The 22,790-nt window shown below is 55.1% G+C and overlaps 1 protein-coding gene across 1 annotated transcript in view; it reads right to left on the bottom strand.

Annotated features, from left to right (window-relative positions):
* SDK2 (sidekick cell adhesion molecule 2) overlaps window positions 1-22,790 on the bottom strand; it is a 249,032-nt gene that overhangs the window by 96,168 nt on the left and 130,074 nt on the right. Inside the window, exon 3 of the mRNA XM_044247508.1 lies at window positions 8,515-8,621. Within this exon, the coding sequence (XP_044103443.1) occupies window positions 8,515-8,621 (107 nt within the window). The remainder of the gene's footprint in view (window positions 1-8,514; window positions 8,622-22,790) is intronic.

The raw sequence follows: 22,790 nt of genomic DNA, 5'->3' as shown, positions 1-22,790 counted from the left end.
GATCCATCTCTCTGTCCACACACATCTGCTTGGAATCCAGTCACCATGTTTTAAGGAAGCTCGGTCTGGCCCACATAGACATGGGAAGGGTGCCTGAAGAAAGGAACTGAGGTCCCCAGAAGACAGCCAGCACCCACACCGGACATATAGATCAACGTGTGAGCCCTCACATAATTCAGTCCCCAGCCTCTAACAATATACAGAGCGGGGATGAGCCATCCCTACCGCGCCTTGTCTAGATCCAAGGCTCACCCACTCGGTGAGCCTAATAAATGATGGTCGTACACCACTATGCTTTCCGGCAATTTGTTACGCAGACACAGAAACTGGAAGAGTATATTAAAGTGCTAAAAATTATATCTAATGTTTGTATTATTAGAATATTAGAATCGTGTACATTTTTCACAGCTTCGTTGAAACATGGACCTCTTCAGCAAAGATTATCCCATGCCACCAGGCAGAATTAAAGAACAGAGATTGCCGTGGCTGACCCTCCATCAGCTTTCTTTCTAGGTGGACTTCACGTGCACGTAATCCGCCTGTTACCACAGCCAGCACGACTCCAATAAATACACATTTTTAGTTGTTTATTAATTTCCATTACTTGGCTCTGTCTATAAAAAATTGCATCAATAAATCACATTGATTCCAGTCCTCACAATAATTTTATCTATTTAAAAAACTTTTCACAGAACTCTGAAGATATATTTGAACAATTTAAAGCAATTTCATGGTAATAGTGTTTCTTTCTCCCCTCTCTAGTTTTATTAGCTCCATTTCGTCAGTGAGGAAATTAAAGCTCATGGAGATAGAGTAGCTTATCCAACGTTTAAGCAGTCAGGGCCGGGCAGGGTCGGCATTCAAACCTGGCCCCCCTGCCACCACATTTCCTCTCTGCTTCCTTCATAACTCACCCTTGCCTTAACAAGCTTCCCGCACATTCTTTCTCTCTCCCCACTACACGGTAAGCGTCAAGAGGCAGCTGCCTTCATCAGCAAGAACCGACAGGCGGCTAGCGGCGTATTCCACACACAGTGGGTTCCCTCTGACCTCACCCAATGCCATCACGTGGTGGCTCTTACTGAGCCCCTGCGGCGGGACGCATGAATGGAAGGAAGGAGGAAGACAGGAAGACAAGGAGGGGATGGATGGAGGAAAGGCGGGCAGAAGGATGGATGCCTGGACCCGCATATGTAGGTTTGGTGAGAGGGATGGAAGGAAGGGCACAGCCGGTTCTGGGAGGTAGTGAAGAAAGACCCGGTCCCCACCCTTGTGGGACTTAAGAGTCAGATGTTCAGTGACATACTGTGACAACCGTGAGGAGGGAGGCACGGGGTTCTTCTGTGAGAGGCAGCCGCAGGAGACCTACTTTAGACTGGGGGCGGTGCTGGGGAGGCTTCTTCTAAGCGGAAACACGAATAAGAGTAGGTGTTAGTTAAGTGTGTGTGTGTGTGTGTGTGCGTGTGGTGGGGTGATGGTGTGACGGCCCAGAGGAAGGAGAGTGTGTGAGGGCCAGGAAACAGGAGAGCAGGGCTAAGCAGAGCAAGAGAAAGAATGCCAAGGGACATTGGGAAGTGGGTCTGTTCAGTGGATAAATGGATGGATGGATGGATGGATGGTCCACACTCAATGCGCACACTCAGGTTAAGAATTAAGAAAGGGGCGCCTGGGTGGCTCAGTGGGCTAAGCCTCTGCCTTCAGCTCAGGTTATGATCTCCAGGTCCTGGGATCGAGCCCCGCATCGGGCTCTCTGCTCAGCGGGGAGCCTGCCTCCCCCCACCCCCCCCACCCCCCTCATCGGAGGGAGGAGGAAGACGGACAGATGGATGGAGGGAGGAGGGGGTGGGTGCAGGAAGGGCGGGCAGGACGACGATGACTGTACACGGGCGCAGGTATGTACATGTGGACGGTGGGAGGGAAGGAAGGAAGGGCACAGCTGCTCTTGGTCCAAGCTCGGCCACTGATGCCCTCCTCCACGTTTCCATCCCATAATCTCCTTGCCTCACCATGGCTCTCAGGCCCCCAGCGCCCTCCCATTCTCTCCACTGCACTGAGTCAAGTGGGCTTCCGGGACCCGCTCACGGAGCCCTTCACTCTGCTCACGGGCCTCAAGGCACAGCGGCAGCAAGGGGCCAAGAAGGCGTCCACTCAGCGGGCTGGGGCAGAAGGAAGGCTAGAGGGAGGGAGGTCACATGCTGGCAGAGCCTGGGGACCCAGGAACCCCTGGGAAAACGCACGCACATTAGGGCGGAAACAGATAAAGGGTTTCACACTTGCTCCCCGAGGTCCACGCTTGTTAACACACCACGTGATGCCCACGGCGCTGAGCCGCCTTTCCCAACGAACTCCCCAAAGAGCAAAGAAGTGTGAGCCTGGGGCACAGCTGCAAGGGGCCTCCAAATTCCTGATGTCTTTGTTATCTCTTAAAAGATCTTGTGAAGTAGGCATCCCACTTCAGAATACGTTCATTGCTTTATTTGTTTCTAAAGCATTTGTTTTTATCATGAAGTATGTCACGCATACAGAAGAGTGAATGTAATTACACGGATACTTTGCAGAGGACAAGAACGAACGCTCACATACCCGCCACCCAGCTTAGGGACCGGAACACTAACAAACCTCCCTGCTCCCGCCACGGTGTCCCCCGCACCCCCCAGCGCGTACCCTCCCTCTCCAGAGGTAACTGTCGCCCCGAATGCTGTGGCAATTCCCCCCAACTGTTGCCGCATAGAAATGCCTCCTTAAACAATTTAGGGTTAATGTAGTCTGGTTCCAAGCCCTTTACAGCTGGAATTATTTTGTATGTCATCTACTGTGATTTGCTGGTGTGTGTGTGTGTGTGTGTGTGTGTGTGTGTGTGTTTGAGCTCCAGCATTGGGCTTACACTCAGTCCAGTCATTGTCGCGGCTGCATGGGTGTCCACGTGGCGAGAGGGCACAGTGTACCTGCAGGCTGGGTCCGTTTTCTGGGTTTTGCTGTCCTGCTAAGAACAGTCTCCTGGGGATCTTCTGGCGCACGCAGCTAAGACAGTCCCTCGAGCATGAGCCCAAGGGCGGAACTGCTGGGTGGCAGGGTGCACACACATTAATTTTACTGGATAACACCAAACTGTTTCCAAATCTGCGCCCATTTACCCCTTCGTGTTCCCATCAGCATGGATGGGAGATTCTCTCTTGGTCTTGCCAGACTTGTTGGTTTTTGCCAATCTGGTGGACACAAGACAGTGTTTCATTGTGGTTTTGTTTATTTGGGAAACAGTGCTTTTCCCCTCCAATCAGATCGCATCATGCCTCTTCTCCACCGTGCATACTTATTTCCACTGCACTGTAACAGCAAAAGTGTCGACCTCTTCTTGAATGCTGCCATGTGTCCCTAGTGCCCCCGTTCCTCAGCTACACCTCCTTCTACTCTCTCCTTCCCTCACTCTGCTTCAGTGACCCTGGCCTCAGACACCCAAACCTACCACAGGACATTTGCACTTGCTGTTCCCTAGCTAGAAAGACCTTAACTCTTTGTGTGCCTTACTCTCTTGCTTCCTTTGAGACTGTTCAATGTCACCTCCCCAGGTGGCCTTTCGTAGCCACTATATCAAATAGGATATCTGAGAGGGGGCTGCCCCAGCCTCCATCTCTTGTAATCTGGCTTCATTTTTCCTTATTGCACTTTATTTTCTCTCCATGGGCTTCTCTGCTCTGTATTCTATCATATATTCACCTTTTAACTTTTATGGCACCCTACTACTTTCCTGAGGGCAGGAACAGGTGTCCTGGTTTTGTCGCCTGTGTCCTCACTGCCTAGAACGCAGTTCAGCACGCAGTGGGAGTATAATAGTAGTTGCACGAGTGAGTGAAACATTCAGGCAAAATGCTCCAGCTAGACCAGATCATGTTCTCTAGAACTACAGCATAGCCTGTGAATAGTCCACACTCAATGCTCACACTCAGGTTAAGAATTAAGAAAGGGGCGCCTGGGTGGCTCAGTGGTTTAAGCCTCCGCCTTCAGCTCAGCTCATGATCTCCGGGTCCTGGGATCAAGCCCTGCATGGGGCTCTCTGCTCAGCTGGGAGCCTGCCTCCCCCTACACCGCCCCCCACCCCGCCTACTTGTGATCTCTCTCTCTCTCTCTCTGTGTCAAATAAATAAATACAATCTTTAAAAAAAAAAAGAATTAAGAAAAATGGGCTGGCCCATTGGTGGCGTTTTGGGCATCAGCCCCAACAACAGACTCGATACCCTCATGTCCCTCTTTGTACAGGTGGCTTCTGGATGGGACAGGGGCCCTCTGCCCTGTGACCTGTGGGTGGGCTTGCTGCCCCCAGGATGTGGATGTGGAGAGAGCCTGGAAGGCTCCTTGACCCAGGAAGCTTCTCCGAACACTCTCAGCCTGTCAGCCAGCTTGCTCCAAGCCAGAAATTTATGGCAACTTTAAAGAAACAAAGAAGAGACTGGGGCCGGGGGCGGGGACTGCAGGCAGAGAGGGAGCTGGGGAGGGGGTGGATGTTTTATTGACTTCCTCTTAATTGCTGTAATTAAAAACATGTAAAGAATCTTTTTGTAACGACTTTGCCATTATCATTAGTTGTTAGCACAGCTGCCTTATTAATTTCTCGTTAGAACCCAAGACACAGTCCTTCTTTGGGAAGGGGGGTGGGAGCCAGAGGTGGGTCCTGCCTGGCCCAGTCCCGGCAGAAGCCTGGGAGAGCAGCATCACCAGAACAGGCTGCCTGGAGCCCCAGGGCAAAGGCTTCCGCCCCTGGGATGCAGAAACCCACCAGGAGAGACAGAGGGGTCTGGAGAAGCAGCTGCTGCCCACCCACCCTTAGACGGTGGCATCTGTGTCACTGTGTAAGAGAGACCGATGGACAGACAGACAGATGCAGGAGGCCTGCAGGGCACAGCCGGGAGAGCCCCTGGACTGGGACTGGGTGAGGATTAAGGAGGCACCACTATTAGCGTCCTGTGAATGCATGGTGAGTAGCGGAGGGAGAGCGCCTCCTTGCCTCACTCGCCTTACCCCAGCCTCAGCTCTGGAGAGCAGACATGTGGCCAGGAGTATGCTGTGAAGGCTGCCAGAGTGAGAAAGCTGAAATGCTTATTCCAGGACACAAAGGGAAGAGGAAGCAAAAGCACAGAGAAGTTAAGTGACTTGCCCAAAGTCACACAGCGAGGGAGAGCCGAGCCTGGATTTGAATGGGAGGAGGGTGGGGGGGCGGTTCATGGCTGGACCCTACAGTGTCCTGACCATGAGACAGGAGAAGGTGGAAGGCAGAAATGCTGGCTGTGAGAATCTAGGCTGTCCACTACCTTCCCTGAGCCTCAGTTTCCCCATCTCGAGACGCCTTCCTGTCTCTCAGACTTGTTCCGGGAACCCACGGAAGAAAGACAGGCACACAATTACACTGGCGGAGGGATCCTTCCGGAGGCTCTGCTGTATCTCCTTTGGCAGCTCCCGAGGGACATGGGCTTGAATCCATGTCTGTTCCAAGGGGTCTTGGGGCACGTGCCCCCCTTTCCAGGGGGATGGAGGCCATGCTTCCTCCTTGTCTGTCCCCTCCCACCCGCTGCACACATACACCAGGGGTCCAGAGTCCTCAGCTACCTAGTGCGGAGGTTGGGGCTGGAAACCACACTTCCTGATCCCTCCCCGCCCCCAAATACATGGCATGACCCTGTTTTAGGCACAAAACCACCCAGGAACTACCTGTAAGTCTTTCCATCTGCTCGCCTCTGCCGAGAGCCAAGAAGAGCGCCTCTCCCCCACCCCAGTTTGGTCTCTCTCTTCCTGATCTTAGATGGCAGGGTGGTGAGGGGGATATTTTGGAATCAGGCAGCTGTGGGTTCAAGTCCTGCTCTGGTACTCCCTCGCCGTGTGACTTAGGCAGTCTCCTCCCCCCAGCCTTGCGGGGTAAGGTCGGGAGAGAAGGGTGTGCACTGCCCTTCAACAGGTGATGCTGTCGGTGTTGAAGGTTTTGCGAGGTCTCCCCGCTCTCCATCCCCGGGATCCTGGAAAGTGTTTGAGGGGTTGGGGGACAGGTTGGGCAACAGATTCTTCAACTTCCACAACTAGGGAGAGAGAAACACCCCCCCCCAAGCCCAGATGAGATGAGCGTGTCCAGCAAGGGAAGGGACAGGGAGGTGTTTCCCTTCTCCGTCCCACCGTGGCCACCTTGGGTGGAGAGGGGGTGCACTGAAACTGTCATTAACGTATTAGGGTGAATGTTTTTTCTCAACTGCCCCCTGGAGTTCCCAGGGGTTCCCCTCACACCTCTGGCTTTAGGTCCGAAGGGCTGCAAGCAGTAGCTGCTTCTTTACGACAAGGAGCAAGGCGGCTGTGACATTTGAGGAGCGCTTCTTGGGGCTGGCCGGGGAATGGGGTGAATCTGGGTGTCCCCACTGTGTTTGGTCCTCCGGGCCCTTCCAGGTACCTCTTGCTCTCTGCCAGGGACCACCTGCTACCACACGGGCACAGCTAAGCAGTGGCCCCATAGAGCCCGGGAGCAATGCTGGCCGTGACCGTGTGCAGAGGCTGCCATAGCCCAGGATGCCATGTGGCTTTGAGGGGGACAGGGACGCCCCCGTGAGGGGCAGACGCTGAGCTGGCTTCAAGGGCCAGCTGTATCAGCCCACTGCTCTGCATTTGGTCAGAAGAGGTGCGCCAGGAGCCCTTCCATTCTGTGATCTGTTTCTTCTTTCTTCGGCATGCTGCTACAGAATATTAATTCCAGCAGTAATGCTCACTGACTGGAGGAGTATTACGGGCAGGCGCGGGCCAGGTGCACTGGGCACAGCAGCTCAAGGAATTCTCTGGATGAGCCTGGATGGTCAGGGAGACCGTGTCCTGGATGGCGTTTCATCTGCACGCACACGGACTTGAACACACACAGTATCACCAGCACCGAGGTGAGCCAAGAGGCAGACCCACCCCGGCGTGCGCCCTTCCACACAGGCCTGCACACACGTACACGGATACACCTGCATGTGCACACGGATTGTCTCCCGCACTTGGGGCACGAAGCAGCAGACTCACGCACACACACATGCGTCTGTACACATGTGCGTGAAGCCACACTCACGCACGCACACTTGCACACAAGCACACACCTGCACGCGTGGTCCCTCTGGAGGCTGGTCTGCGGCTCTGCCCCTGCCCCGCGGGACCCCGGGCACCGGCTAAATGAAGCTCCCCGGGAGCTCTCCAGCCGCCGACAGTGTCCTGATCCATCATTTTAATTCTGGGCTTTTCCACTCCTCTGAGTGAGCTGAGTTGCCTTTAGTGCTGATTTATGGAGACAATCCGTCCTCCACTTTTGATTACGGTTGTTTTCCATAATTATTATCAACACTCCTCGCCTCGCTTGAGGTTTCCTTTTAGATTTCTCTCCCCTACTTCTGTTCGAAGAGCAAGCTCTCTCCTGGACTAATTCAGAGGCGATCCCCTGTAGGCTTTGGATGAGGAGGTGTCCTTTATTATTATTATTTTTTAAATTTCAAGGCTCACTAAGGCTTTCCATGGTCTCATGTCCCACTGTGCCATCTCGGACCTCTGCCCCTGGAAGAGCCCAGAATGAGGCTGATTTCTAGCACACAGCAGCAGCTATTTCAGGAAGGGGGGGCAGGACGGGAAAGGGAGGCTGAGTCTCAGGAGGAGCGTGTTGGTTGGTGTTCTGGGTCCCTGAGAGGCCTCCTTGTGAAGCTGCCTTCCCTTCTTCCATTTAAGAACGTCCTTCTGGGGCGCCTGGGTGGCTCAGTGGGTTAAGCCGCTGCCTTCGGCTCAGGTCATGATCTCAGGGTCCTGGGATCGAGTCCCGCATCGGGCTCTCTGCTCAGCAGGGAGCCTGCTTCCCTCTCTCTCTCTCTGCCTGCCTCTCCATCTACTTGTGATTTCTCTCTGTCAAATAAATACATAAAATTAAAAAAAAAAAAAAGAACGTCTTTCTGGGGACCGGTGCAGGGACTACAGGCGTCCCTTTACTTCACTATCTGCTCACCTGGCTCCTCCAAAGACCTAGACTCGCCCTCCCCGTCCCTCCTCTCAGGGTCATGGTGCCACCATAAGGCATCTCCCAATGACCCCACGGACCACGGGACCCGCTCGCCATTACGGCTCCTGGGTGGGCAAGTCGGAGGAGGGGAAGGTTAGGGTCCGGGGGTGGGCACCAGCAAGTCTGCGGAGAGGAGTGTCAGAGCTGGAGAGGTTCAGACGGGCCATCGTTAAACCCCCAAGTGTGAGGCACTTTGAAAGAGGCAGCAGCTGGTCCCACGCACAGAGTGCTAAACCCTGAGCTGGCAGATGCGTGCGTCACTTATCAGCGGGGCAGCCTTGAGAGCACCCGCAACCACAAAACGAGGGCACTCCTGTGACAGGCGGGAAGGGCCACCATCAGGGCCCAGTGAGCATGGAAAGCTACGGCCGGGATTTGGCTCTGCCCCGAGCCTGGGGGTGGGCAGGGACCCTGCAGACCGCCTCCTGCTTCACACCCCTCCCGGCCCCCAAGTCGCCCATCATACTACTCACAGGCCACCTGGACCTCAGTTTGCCGCTGCAGCAGGGCGCCCATCCGGTTCCGCACGATGCAGCGGTAGGAGCCCGCGTGGGTGCGGTCCAGGCTGGTGATCATGTACCTGGGGGCAGATGAGACAGCCAGTGAGCAAGGCCGGCAGGTGCACGGATGCACGTGTCACACTGGGATCAGTTGGCGGAGGTCACCCTCTTCTCCAACAGAGAGCACCAGGGAGTTCTGGATTTTCTGGCCACGTCTTGGGAGTCACAGAAAGGTCCCTATCCATAGAAACGTCCCTTGCAAGGGCAACCAGCCTTTTGCTCCAGTGCCTAGGGAGCAGCCTGCATTTTTTCCCCATGGGTGGGAGGTGCTGTGCCTGAGCCGTTGACCCTGGCTGTGACCTGGCCTCCAGGACTGGAGGTCCTCTACGGGTCCTCTGCTGGAGGCTGCTGTCCTTTATTGCCTGTGACTCACAGGACCAGGAAAGAGCCGGGGGGGGGCATTCTATTTTGGCCAGGTTCAGGACCGTACTGTAAATATTAATTGAAATGGATGGGGTCGGCAGAGGCAGGAACATTCACATGTTTCCCCGAATGCTTTGCATCATCTCACCAGACAGCTCCCAGCAGCTTTGTGGAGGGAAGAGGCAGAGCCTTCCGAGCAGGACAGGACGGCTTTCTGTACGTGTGGGCCCCGACACCAGGATCAACCCTTGGGAGGGGAGGGGCCCAAGAAGGACCCTCGGGAGCCTGCTCGGGGAGTACGTGACTGGCCCAAAGGGCAGCAGAGTCTGCTGCTGGGGGAAAGGCAGCCAGAGAGCAGGTGTGCGGTGCCCTGACGTGGCTGAGGGGCAGGGAGAAGGCCAGGCCAAGTCGGTGAGAGGGGCTTCTGGCAGGTAAGACACGGGCACATGGTGCTCTCTGGTGTGGAGGGGGCTAGTTCCCCTGATAGCCCCTCTGGGATCACCTTTCCTGTCTCTGGCCAGTAGATGGCCCAGTAGGGACCTCAAAGGATGAAGGGGCTTGTGCCTAGGCATCTCCTCCATCCTTGGATATCCTAGCGTTTGTCGAGGTGACTTGGTGGACAAGCTCACTGCCGCCTGTCCCTAGGCTATGGCAACCCTGGGGCAGAGCAACCTTATTCTCAAGAGTTGCTAAGGTTTCTTTTACAGAAGTTTCAGCAGGGACTGACCACCACCAGCAGCATCACCGTCTCCACTACTTCCACCACCACAATCACCACCACCATCAATCACCTTCATCATCACCAACACCATCATCATCATCACTTCACCGTCGTGAAACATCAACGGTTACTTTCTGAGTGCCAGCTATGCCTCTGGCCTGGTCTTAAATACTTTCTCCTACATTTTTTCATTTCACACAGCAGTTCCCAGACTATTGGATATCATGGACCAGTAACACTTAAAAAAAATGGGCTTGACATAAGACTGTCAACTTTTTACTTTGCCAAGTAAGATCATTAAAACCAACCAACCAAAAAGCAAACAAACCGTCTAGCAACCAAAAACTTTAAAAAAAAAAAAAAGATAATATTACAAAGTGCCAGGCAGGGAGAGAAAAATAAACAGAAATGGTCAGCACTTTATCTAAAAAGGACATTTTGAGGTCATAGAGAAGAAATGTAATTTCAGCATAAAAGCAATTTTAACAAATTGTAAACTTAAATTTTATGCAAACCCACTAATCCTAGCTTCACTCTCCTCGTTGTATGTGAACAAGGGCAAACAGCTGTGGGGCTAATAGGAGAGTCCTTCACTTAATTCTTGGAGGGGTGTATTTTCCAGGGTGTATTTTCCAGTGCCCCCATTTTGGCAGGGGGGAGACTGAGGTTCAGAGATGTTGCCTCCCTGCCAGGCAGTCTCATAGGTAGGTGCTAAGAGGCGAGGCCAGGGTCCCACAGAGACTGCCTGCCCCCAAGCTCAGCTGTTAACCAGTTCAATGCAGATGTCAATTTCCAAAGGCCCCCCCACTTCCATCCTGGGACTCCCGAATGCTCTGGCTCTGGCTGTCTCTGCAGCACGATTCAGAACCTTCTGGCTGTCCAAGCCTCTTATCTCTGCCACCAGCTGCAGCTCTTATCTGTCCCTCACTAGTGCAAGGTGTGATGGAGGGGAGATAGCAGGCACCCAGGCTCTGGCACATTTCCCCTTCTCTTTTCACCCTATCCTCAAGCCCCTTACCAGCCTCACTTGCCTCGGCTGCAGGGAGGGGAGAGAGCTTTGGGGAAACGGTCTGGGTCTCAAAAACGATGGGGTGACCGGAGAGGAGAGATGGCAGGTGAGATTGGCTAGAACGGCTCTCTAGCTTTGAAAACAGAGTCAGAAAATTATTAAAAAGCGGCAGGGAGCGGAATAGGAACAGAAATGGCCCCAGAAACTAACAAAAAAGATGTTCAACCTCCATCACAATGAAAGACCAATCACAACAAGACAATGTTTACACATCAGACTGCCAAAGACTTTCATGTCTGATCAGGCACAGCACTGGCCAGAGTGAGGGGGAGGGGAGGTGTGCCCCCAGATCTGCAGGCAGAAGTGCAGAGTGGTCTGGCCTTTGGGGCAAAATCTATCAAAATGAGAACAGGCAAGCCTTTTGACCCAGAGGCTGCACTCCTGCGAGCTGGCCTCTTAGGTATGAGGCAATAATGGGGCAAACCAAACCAAGCCAAACACACAGGTGTAAGGATGCTCAAGGTGGCCTTGCTTCCAAAGGCAGAGAGAAACACACAACCGGAAACAACCCAGACGTCCGTCGAGAATGCAACCGGATCCGTTCAGCGATGCCATAGCCGCAGGACGAACGAGCAGCCCCTGTCTGTCCGGGACGAAGCACGGAAAGGAAGTGGAAGCTGGAGAGGGCGAGATGCTCATGGAAACAGCAACGCACGGAGGGAGGAAGCCGAGCAGTGCCCCGGCTGAGCGTCAGCGACCGGAGTGATGCCGGATGGTTATGGCTCTCGATAAGCTGCCGTGTGCGGACGCGGGCTACCACACCCTTCGCTTGATGTTTACGATCATGCAAAAGGACCCAGTAAAAATAATTTCAGTTTGTGGACCAGGAAAAAAAAAAAAAAAGAAGAGCGTAAATGGTATGATACCATGTGGGTAAATGAAACAGTATACACATTTGTACATATTTGCATACGCACGATCACACTTACGGAAAATGTATATATTTGCATACGATACAAGTACCTAAAATGTATATATTTGCATATATATCATATAGGCACAGAAAACGTTTTCCAGACGGGGCTACTCGATGGATACCTGTTACCTCCCTTTTGGGAGAAGTGCTGGGTGGGGAGGGAGGGAAACTTCTATTTTTATGTCTTTCTGTGCCATCAGAATTTCTTTTATTGTATGCATATATTGCCTTTATTTTAAAAATAAAATGTAAAAATGCACTTTGAGCATATAATTTAAGTATACATTATAAAACAGACACCAGGGACTCATTGGATGCGGGTCTGTTTGCTGATGTCAGTGATGCGTGGTGAAATTTAAACTTTAATAAAAGTAGATTTCTGCAGAAGGCTCTATTTCTATTTGTTTCAGCCAGGAACCCCTGGGGCCCCGGGGAAGGTCAACTGACTGCAGGCTGGCCCCTTCCCCAAGGCCAGAAGAGGGGCACTGGTCCTGGGGCTCCCTTCGGTCCCCCTGTAATTGAGGCCAGACGCTCCGTGGCCTGGCAGAGCCGGGTACAGTCTCCTCTTCATTCTCTAGCCTCCCTCTCCTCCCTGCCTGGGAGACCTATTTCTGGGTGGATGGCAACATTATTTCAAGTAACAGTTCCGCCCACTGCCTTTCCTACCAGGGAAGCCCGCTCACTCCACCCCAATGGCAGCTTCGGTCTCCCTGCCTCCCAGGCGGGTGGACGGGGCAGCTGGCCAGCATCTCAGCTTGCAAATCTAGTGTGTTGTACGCAGCCTTGGTCATGACAGTAGCCACACTCGTTATCCGTGAAGTGCTCCCTTCTGGCTCCTCTGGACACACTCCACCCGCAGAGCCGTCTGCCCCCCGCCCCCACCTGCAGCCGCTGACCTGGCCGGGAAGTGGAGGAGCCTGGCCCTGGCTGGGTCCCCTCCAGGGGCACGGGGATGGGTGGACTGCTCGACACCTGATCTACCCAAGGGGGAGCATGGCATTGGAGATAGCACTGGAGCCTCTGACTCAGAAAAATTTAGGCTTGACTTTTCCCTCTACTCTTTCTTTCTCTCTCTCTTTTTAAATGATTTTATTTATTTATTTCAGAGATCGAGAGAGAGAGAGAGAGAGAGAGAGAGAGCGCATGAGCTGTGGGGGAGGGACGGAGGAAGAAACAGATTCCCCACCAAGCAGGGAGCCTGGACCCTGGGATCATGACCTGAGCAGAAGTCAGATGCTTGACTGACGAAGACAGGTGCTTCTCCCTTTTACTCTTTCTTAGGAATGTGGGCTGGGCCCATTATAGAACCTCACAAGCCTCAGTTTTGCTGTCTGTAAAATGGGGACAATGATACCATCTTTGATGGGCTCACCATAAGAGGCCCCAGACATCATCACCAGGCATACGGCACGTGCGGCACAAATGCTTGACAGATGAGGGAGCAGGTGTATGAGTCACTGGTGGGGAGTGGGAGGTATGGGGTGAGATGCGCGGGTTCAGAGCAGGTTCAGATCCTCCTGCCAGGGGATCCAGGAGGGGCTCACACCAAGCGTCAGATTCCCTTGCCTCGCAAATTCTCTGGCTTCCCCATGGGCATGTGAACCCCAACGGACCCCAGTCACCAGTGAAGGACCTGCCATGGCCCCTTTACAGGTAGAGGAGCCTGACCTCAGCCCCTCAGCGGCCAGCAGAGGAGGTGCCCTGCTCTTCTGCCTCCTCAGGGACACTGACGACAGTGAAAATGACAGATCCGCTTCCAAAGGCAGCTCCTCTCCGCTTCCTGACCCCAGTGGACTTCCTGCCGCCAGTCTGACCCCCCAACCTCCTGGTCACCTCGGTTTGTGTCCTCTGCGTGCAGACTCTGAGCTCTGGGGATGCAGGGGATGGCGGGGAAGGGGCACCTCTTCCTGTCTGACCTGAAACTTTATTCTCCTTCCGACGACAAAGAGTCACAAGTCACGGCTTGAGGGTCTGGGGAACACCGGGAACGACCCACCTTGAGACTCCCTCAAAGGACCACTTATTGATGGATTTCTTCTAGGAAACATATTCACAGGACGCAAAGACTCAGAGAAAAGGCACACAGGAACCTTCTCTCCCATTCCCGTGCCCCAGCTGCCCGGTCACTCCCAGGTCCACGGGCGCACACACAGCTACGGTGACTCGCTTCCTGAGTAGCTTTTCAGAACTTCTCTATGCAAACACAAGCAAATGCAAGTTCACGATCCCTCCCCTAGATAGCAGGAGACTCGGGGCCTCCCTCAGCTGTTCTCCTTGCTTTGCACACGTGACAAGGAGATCTTTCCATAACTGCATGTGTATGCACGTAACTGGGCTTCCTCAGGCTTCCTAACAGTGGCAGAGTGGCCAGCGCTGAGCAAGCCTTGCTTTGTCCCCATCAGTGGGTCAAGTGCAGCGGGGGAGAGTGGGGCTGGGGGGAGAGCCTTGGGGCAGGGCTTGGCCAGGGTGGGAGGAAACGACCCGCACAGTTCTCCTGCCCCCTCACAGTGTCCTGACTTGGCCCGCAGGACCCTGAGGCTCAGTGCCCTCCTCCGAGATGGAGAGATGAGCTGCCGGTGTGGGGCTCACGGTGAGGCGGGGAGGAGTCCGGACAGATGACGGACTCTCGGCGACACGAGCCCGGCAGGGAGAAAATGAGGACCTAACAAATGTGGCGTCTTCTCTGGTACCGAAGGAAACACACTGTGCCCTTTTCGGTTCGAGTCCTTGAGTGTCACAGTTGATATTTAAAATGATTCTTACTCGCATTAAATAAGATATTTCAATTCCACGAAGCTGTCAGGAGCTGATGCGGACACCACAAGTAATAGGCACACTCTCCTTGTATTGTCCTCGTTAATAAATCAGACGCCCGGAGAGGCACGCACGGATGCTCACACAGAAGAAGGGGGGGTGGGCGCGCGTGTACACGTGTGTACACATGCACGCAACACCGCACGCCCACCCAGGCATGTTCGCGTGTTTGCACCCACGTGCACACGCTTACACCCACAAGCATGCACATTCATGCACACGTGTACGAAGTTGTGCACACACAAGTATATTCATGCAACACATACACATGGGCACACACACCCAGCACGAGTGCTTGTGCACACACCCACGTTTGCACACATGCATACCTGCACACACTGTGCATATGGTCATGCACATCTGTGCACACTCACGCAAGGTCCTCAGTTATACATACGTGTACACGTGCACACTCACAGCCCAGACACACACTCATGCGTACACACTCATGTACACAGGTAACACTCCTGGGTGACCCCATGTCCAGCCAGTCCTATCTGAGGTCACCCCAGGCACCCCGATCCACCCCGTTTGGGAGGCCCCAGCACGCCGGGCTGCCGCACTCAGATGCGCTCAGGACACCCGGATGTCCGGTCATGCACGCACACACATTCTCTCCTACCAAACCACATCATCTAGGGGCAAGGGAGCCCCTGGGGACTGACCCCTTGATGCTAGGGCTTTTCTCTCCAGAAGGATCGTGTGTGGGGAGGAGGGAAGCTGGACAAGGAGGGACTGAGGTTTGGGGCAAAGAGATCCTCCCCACCCCGTGCCCCTTCCCTGGGCTCCCTCACCAAGGCGTGGGCGCTCTGTGACTCAGCCACAAGGCCTCTTTGCCTCAAGTGAGCTGTGCTCCGACGGAGTGGGGGATGGGGGTCGGTGGGGGAAGCTGCTGAGCCTCTCCATCCATTAGGGGGTCCGCGGGGGCTCTGGACCTGCAGGTGTCACCACAGACGGCCAAGACTGATACAGGCTGTGGGGACGGTGGCGGGTGGCTGAGCTCTGGGGACCCAGGCTTCCTTCCCTCTTTCCATGGGCTTTTGGGCGACAGGAGACACAGCAAGTCCCAGTGTGCACAGGTGTCCTCCCAGACCTGGGGACACACACCCCGTACCCCTTCTTCCTGCAGCAGGCAGAGAGCACATGCTTTAAGCACTGGCCACGGGGCAGCGTCAGGCTGGAAACGGGCCCCACCTCATGGGTTTGCTTTTGCAAAGATTCCTCAGGAAAGAAAGCAAAACTCGGTCCGCAGTGATTTAAAGGGGAAAGTACATGTACCAGAAAATAGATAATAGTAATGTACCATTATATCATTAACATAATTAGCACTAGGATAAAACACGCCATGTATCTAACATATATCAGCTCCGCTAAAGCTCACGATCCCGGAGGGGGCTTATGCTAACAGGAAGCTCAGTTCATAGATGAGGAAACGGCCCAGAGGAATTAAGTAACTGGCCCAGGTCACACAGCGAATGAGGAACTCGCACACAGAGGCAGTCTAGTCCACAGACGGGAGGTACCTCAGGGGACGTGAACCCAATAGTTTGGGGTCTCTCCTTTCTCTCCTTTCTGGGGTTGGCCTGGAAGAAGAAAGTGCAGACTATCTACATTCTCTCCCCTTACAGACAGAGAGACTGCTGACGGAGGGGCAAGAGATAAGGAGAGAGAGACAGAGAGATGGGGTGGGGAGAGACACAGAGAGACACGCATGCAGGGACAGAGAGAGAGAGAGAACCAGAGAACCAGAGAACCAGAGAGAGACACAGACGCAGGGAGAGGCAGTGAGTGAGGGACAGGGAGAAACAGACAGACAGACACACACACGGAGGCATAAGCTGCCCCCGCACAGGAAGTAGACGGATCTTGGGGGCGGCTGGTCCTGGGAGGATGATGTCAGGAGGATCCCGCCGTGGTGAGGGCTGGCGGGGCAATTCAGGCGCCGTGATTTCTGTTCTTCTATTTTCAGCCGTTTCTAGCCTGTGCTGCCATTCCCCTCCCACACCTTCGGGAAGAGTGTTACGCACCCAAGTGGCTTGTGCTAATGGCGTTGCGGGGAAGGAAGGGAGCCGCTCTGCTCTGACCGGGGGAGGGGTCACCCTTGGAAGGGAGATGGCAGCCTGGTGGTGGTGGCGGGGTGCTGAGGGAGGCCTGAGGGTCCTCTGGAGCAGGAGCAGGAACAGGCAAAGGACAGGCGGCACTGAGACCCAGGCCAGGTGAGCATCACTGTCCCCAGTGTCCTCGGAAGGTGTGAGACGGTCATGGGCTCACCCCTGACAGACCACGGACATTCAGAGAGTGGAGGACTTGGGGACAGTGGGTGCCCCCACCACCTGGAGGACTGCAGGGTGGAGGGTGTCACAAGAGACAGAAGGGGAGGACCCCGACTCTGACTGCAGAATATGGGGAGAGGGATGCCGGGTCACAGGTGCCGGGTCAACGCACTCACATCCCTTCTCCTGCCTCAGCGTCACCCCTGTGGCCCCAGGGGGGTGGCTGGAACCTCGGAAGCGCCGGGGTGCCCCCAGGTGCGGGGGAGGGCGAGAGATGCGGGAGCAGCTGGGACTTGCTAACACTGCAGGTGTCTGTGGCACCCGTAGCCTGCAGGGACCGGGCTGGGCCCAGGTGCTTGGGAGGACACCGGCCTCCAGGAAGTGGAAAGCTCCCCGCGGGCCCCACTCTCCAGCTCTACCAGACTTCTGGCACTTCTGCTCCTCACCTCTCCGCCAGAGGCCCCTCAGCCCACAGGGTCCCTTTCTGCCTTCTGGCAGGGCTGTGAGCGCCGTCGAGCCCATGAACACATTCTTTGCCTACAGACCTAAAGCCCTTGACCTGTCACAGAGCTCATTTGCTTTCTTTTGAGATCCGCAGACCGCTGGCCGTGGAGAACGAAGGACCGGAACGTTCTTAGGCCACAGAGGTCCGCAAGTCTGTTGAAGCCGCCTGGGCTCTCTGATGAGCCTAGTGATCTTTCAGCAAAATGTCTTTCTTTTTTAAAGTCACACCATGACCTCAGTGACTTCCTTTGGCGCATCTGGAGACCTCGCCCTCCTTCGCAGAAAGACAAGAGCACTTGTGCACAGTACCAGGCTCTCTCACACACACATACTCCCCTCCCCGCCCCGCCCCGCACCCCCCCCCCCGCCGGGTATCAAGGAACTAGAACTTCCTGCACAATCCCCCAAGCACCAAGACAACTCTGTATGTGGCATCATCAAGTCTGTACATCATCAAGAAACGTCAGAGAATGCTCTACCCCCTTAACTGATCAAACCCTGTTAAACATCTCTGGGCCAGGCAGAAACCTCGGAGCCAGCCTGGGACAAGAGTCCGCCTTCTCCCCAGGCGGCTGGTCTCCTGAATAAAGCTGATATTCCTTTCCAATCAAAATTCGTGTCTCAAATAGTGGCTTTCTGAGCGATGGGCAGCCAAACTGGGGTTTCGGTAACAGGATGCCTCCTCCAGGAAGCCTTCCTGAATGCCCCCTGGGTTGTCCCAGAATTCTCTCCTGCCAGAGCTGGCACACTTGTCACAAGTGAATATAATGTTCTATGTGCCTGTATGTGTCCCCCTGAGGTCATGCCTTGTGCACAGTCCCATGTCCCCTGTGCGCCACGCCTGGAAAAATGCTCAACGAACATTCTCTGGACGAGTAGAGGAGAGGGCCATGTAGACGGTCACACACTGCTGCCCAGAGGTGTTCACATCCGAATTCCCAAAGCCTATGAGTGTGTCACCTTATAGAAGTGATGGTGGAACATGGTTCCCTAAAGAGCTATGTTGACATCCTAACCCCAATACGTGTTACTGTGCCCTTATTTGGAAACAGCGTCTTAGCAGAGGCAATGAGTTCAGATGAGGACACGAGGATGGGCCCTAATCCAAGATGACTGGTGACCTTGTGAGAGACAGACAGAGACACACAGGGAGAAGGTCACGGGCCACTGGAGGCAGAGACTAGAGTGACAGGACCACGGGCCCAGGAGCGCCGACCACACCAGAAGCTAGAGGAGGGCCACACGATGGGGACTGGGCATGGGGGCTTGGAAGCCACAGACAGAGGGGCCCTGTGGACATCTTGATTTCAGACCTCCGGCCTCCAGAATGAGACAGAATCCAGGCCTATTGCTTTAAGCTCCCTCCCCACCCCCGGTTTCTGGCACTTTCTGATGGCAGCTCTAGTGACTCACAGACGGCAACAGGGACTCCTCCGCTGTGAATTAGCTACGAACTCGAGATGGGGGCGTGATCCTGGAGGACTCGAGGGGCACAATGTGGTCCCAAGCGTCCTGCTGCAAGCGCAATGTGAGGACAGCAGAGGCTGGAGGGGTGCGGAGCCGGAGCCAAGGGGTACAGTCACCTCTAGAAGCTGGGGAAGGGGAGGGCGGAAGGGGTTTTCTCCCCTCTCGCCTTGGGCAGGAAGGCTGCCCTGTTGTCACCTGGATTTTAGGGCTTCTGACCCCTGGAACTGTAGGAGAATGCATGGGCTTTGTTCTAAGTTACTAAGTGTGTTTATTTGTTATAAATAAATATAAATATAAAATCTCCAGGCCGGGGATGGAGCCGGGGCTGGGAACATCTCTGAGACAATGTGGGAGGGGACGGAGGGTCGGGGATGATGCTGGACGCTGTCCATTCTCTGCAGACCCCCACGAAGCAGGCAGCCGGAGGGCTGAGCTGGGCTGGTTGTTGCAGAATGGCCCGAGGCAGCTGCTCGGACAAGACACAACCTGTGGGCCTCGATCACCATTTCCTGATGGACGGTTCATTTGGGCAGCACAGGACCCTCTGCGCCAGGCGTTCCCTCCTCCCTGTTCTGGCCTCCCTGCTTCCCTGGGAGCCCTGTGCATGGCCCTGAGCTTCCCGGCTCCCACTGGGAGATGCCGCGACACTCGGATTGGTCCTGGGGCCTGTGGTCAATGAGAGGGCTGGTGGCATTATCGAGCCAGAGGCTGCTGGCACCATGACAGCCCAGGCTAGAGCTGGCCGGGGAGGGTGTCTGTCCGCCCTGCGACCTTCCGGGCCAGTTAACTGCCCTTAATGAACAGGGCAAAGAACTTCATTAAGGGCTGCCATGAGCGTGGTGGTCCCCACAGACTTGGAGCAAGAAGATAGGTAGGGGCGGAGGGAGGCCCAGCGTGGCCACTCCGCAGGCACAGGTGGGACTGTCCCTGTGGGGAGAGTCAGCGGGGACAGCCCCCACCCTCTCGAACAGCGATTAGAGGATCCGGTTCCGAGCGAACACCGAGAATGCATCATCTGCTCACCTCCACACCCACTGCAGGGGCAAGGGACTCCTGCCTCATTTTATAGCCAGGGCCCTGGGCTCCCAGCGACAGACCAAGTCACCTTAGGTCACCCAGACAGAGGGTGCGCAGCAAAAGCGACTTTCAATGTCAGGCCCATCTGAACCCAAACCCGTCCCGCCCCAACACCTGCCCCTGACCTGGTGCCCTTGCCGATCAGCAGGCACAGCCCAGAGGGAAATGCCCCCCGGGAGCTGCCAGCCTGGTCCTGACCCAGGAGCCCCGCAGAGAGAATCACCGACGAGCCGAGCCGAGAGTCACAGGATCTGGGATCATTTTGCAAAGCGCACGGCGGGACAGGACGCCGGGTTTTCTTGCCGGCAGCAGAGAGACGCCAAGACCTGTCTGGGGTCAAGGAGTTCAGGCCCGCAGATGGATTTTCAAAACATGATGGGGATGGAAGGAATCCTGAGGTCGGAGGGGATCCTGGGGGCCACTGTGGTTATTTATTTATTTATTTATTAGAAAGGGAAGAGAAGAGAAAGGTAGAACAGAGAGGTAAGAAGTGGGACCCGTCTTCTGTCTACAGGGATGTTCAGGAATTTCTCCCAGGACTCTCTGCTGCCTCCACCTCTGGGGCAGAAAAGGAGGCTCCTTTGTCCTGGGCTGCTGGCACCTGGCTGAAATTCCCCAGGGGCCTTTTTCTTTTGACACACTATAAGACGCTGCTTGGAAGGAAATCCGGCCTCCAGGAACCAAACTGCTTGTGCTTTGTGACCAAATCGAGGATGACCTGGCGGACCTCACTAACTGGCCTGCTTTGCTCTCTCTTTCCGCCTCCCCAGCCTCCCACATGCAGGGGGAGGCGCTGCCTTTATGGCCTCTCTGTGCCCCTGGCGGAGATGCGGCCTCCTAATTAGACCGGCCGGCTGGAGGGAGGGCTGGAAAGGGGCCACCGGGAGCCTTCTCTCTCCACTCTGCAGGGACACGTGGAGGGTGGGGAACAGCGTGAGCACAGCCCGAGTTCTGAATTTGCCTGCGTGTGATTCGTCCCCTCGAAAAACCCCAGGTAAACGCACGAAACGCACACAGCGGACTCTGGCCGCAGACCCAGACTCCCCACGCACCCCCCAAGCATCCTCAGCGCCAACCCCCCCCGCCCCGGGGTCTGCTCCTACAATTTTCCTTTCCAGCCCAGACACCACTCCCTCCCCCAGCTCACAGAAACTGGGGGGCTGCAGCCTTCAGCCTCCTACGTCCTAAAGCTGACCAACCCCACGGCGGACCCCCTTCCAAGGCGGAGGGCCGGAGTAACTGTAGGATTTCTGCACTTCTCACCCACCAAACACACGGGAGCCTACGTGATTGGCTTTAGCGGGCTGCTCTCTTTTTTTTATGGGTCCCTAATGAAGGTTTTGAGTGGTGTTCCTGCACCCCATCTCCCCCATTAGCCCTATGGTTTTTATTGCATGGTTTTGCATGGTGTGATGGTTTTTGCCTTCCAGCAGAAATGACTGCAAAGCGCTTAGGTCGGTGTCTGATGCTTGGGAAGCCCTTGAGAAACGGTCCTCGTGTGTGCTGTTTTATTAATCATTCGGCCCGGACCAGGGGTGGGGGTGGGTGCACGACAGACCAGGCACTGAGTTAGGCTCGGAGATTGGCAGCAACAAGACAGAACAGTGAGACCGTGCGTCCAGGGTGCTGTGTCGCCTTGTGCTGAGACAGCAGTGTGACTGCCACCACTGTCCCCTGCTTAGAAACACACTGCTGCCCAGCTCCACTTCCGGGCCATTCCGCTCCTATTGGTTCCTGTCGCTATCCGCAAGACACCGTGCTGCCTCGGGAACCGAACCTAGGCCCCTGGGCATCTCCGAGTCCCAGAGCACAGGAGGGAGCGGGGATTCGTTCAGCTCTGAGCGGGAAGGACTTTCTTACGGCCCTTTTCATCACCACACCACACAGGATAATGGCGAATTCACACCAAGGAGGTGGGGCGCGTGGGTGTCTCGGAGGGGGAGCCCTGGGTGGGCTCAGAGGGCGGGTGATTGAATGAACTCTGCCAGGCTCTGCCCAGCCACGTCCTGCTCCCTGGCCTTCACCAGGCCAGATGTTTGTGGCATTAATGAATGTTGATGAGGCAGGAGGATACAGCCCAGGCACCCTGGGGAGGTCCCCAGCTGGCCCAAGCAGGTCAGGGGGAGGCACGCTGGGAAGAGACGACCCCGGCCACCTTGAGTGCCTGCTGTTGGCAGCTCCGGCAGGGCGGGGGATGAGATGCCCATTCCATTCCTCAGTCCTCCAGGAGACCTGGTTCAAGGTCAGGGTTGACGATTTTCCTCTCTACTACCTGGCGCCAGGCTTCGGATGTCAGTGCATTTCTCCTCCCTAAGTCCCAAGGCTCAGGCACCCAGGCAGCGCGCTCCCGACTCTGCGGTCTCTCCCCTCGTGAGAGTCCTGGCTGCCCTTCCGACGAGGTCAGAAATGTGCCCCAACGACCAGCAGCACCGGGGGCTGTGCAGGGGGCTGTGGGGGCAAATGCTCGCGGGGTGGTGGACACTGGTGGAGAAGGAGGGTTTCTGACCATCAAGTGTGTTTTACTTGTGTGACCTTGGGCCAGTTGCCTGATCTCTCTCTGCCTCCATGTCCTCATCTATGAGATAGAGATCATAATAACAATTAATAATAACCTACCCCAGGTATCATCTTCAGTCTCCTGTATTATGAAAATGTGTTTATTCCTCACTGGCTGCTCTGTGAGGTCAGAATTAATTTTATCCGAATTTGGCAGATGAAAAAGCTGAGGACATCAAGGCACAGAGAGGTTAAGTAACTTGCCAGAGATCACACAGCCAGTAGGTGGCAGAGCCCCAGGGCTAGATTCTGGGCTCTTAACCACCAGGCTCTAGTCCCTCCCTGAAGGCCAGTCACGAGGGTGTCAGGACAGGGCACCTGTGATGGGCTTAAGACGGGGCCAGTGTGAGGAGTGACGTAAGCACCTGCTAAGAGTGAGCTGCCCCTGGGTTATTCAAGTTATTACTTTTCACTTAGTCATCCAACCTG

The sequence above is a fragment of the Neovison vison genome, chromosome 5 (assembly GCF_020171115.1).
Source record: "Neovison vison isolate M4711 chromosome 5, ASM_NN_V1, whole genome shotgun sequence".
NCBI classification, from domain to species: Eukaryota; Metazoa; Chordata; class Mammalia; order Carnivora; family Mustelidae; genus Neogale; species Neogale vison.
Note: the sequence above shows the minus strand (reverse complement) of the source record. Positions and strands in the feature narration are given on the sequence as shown.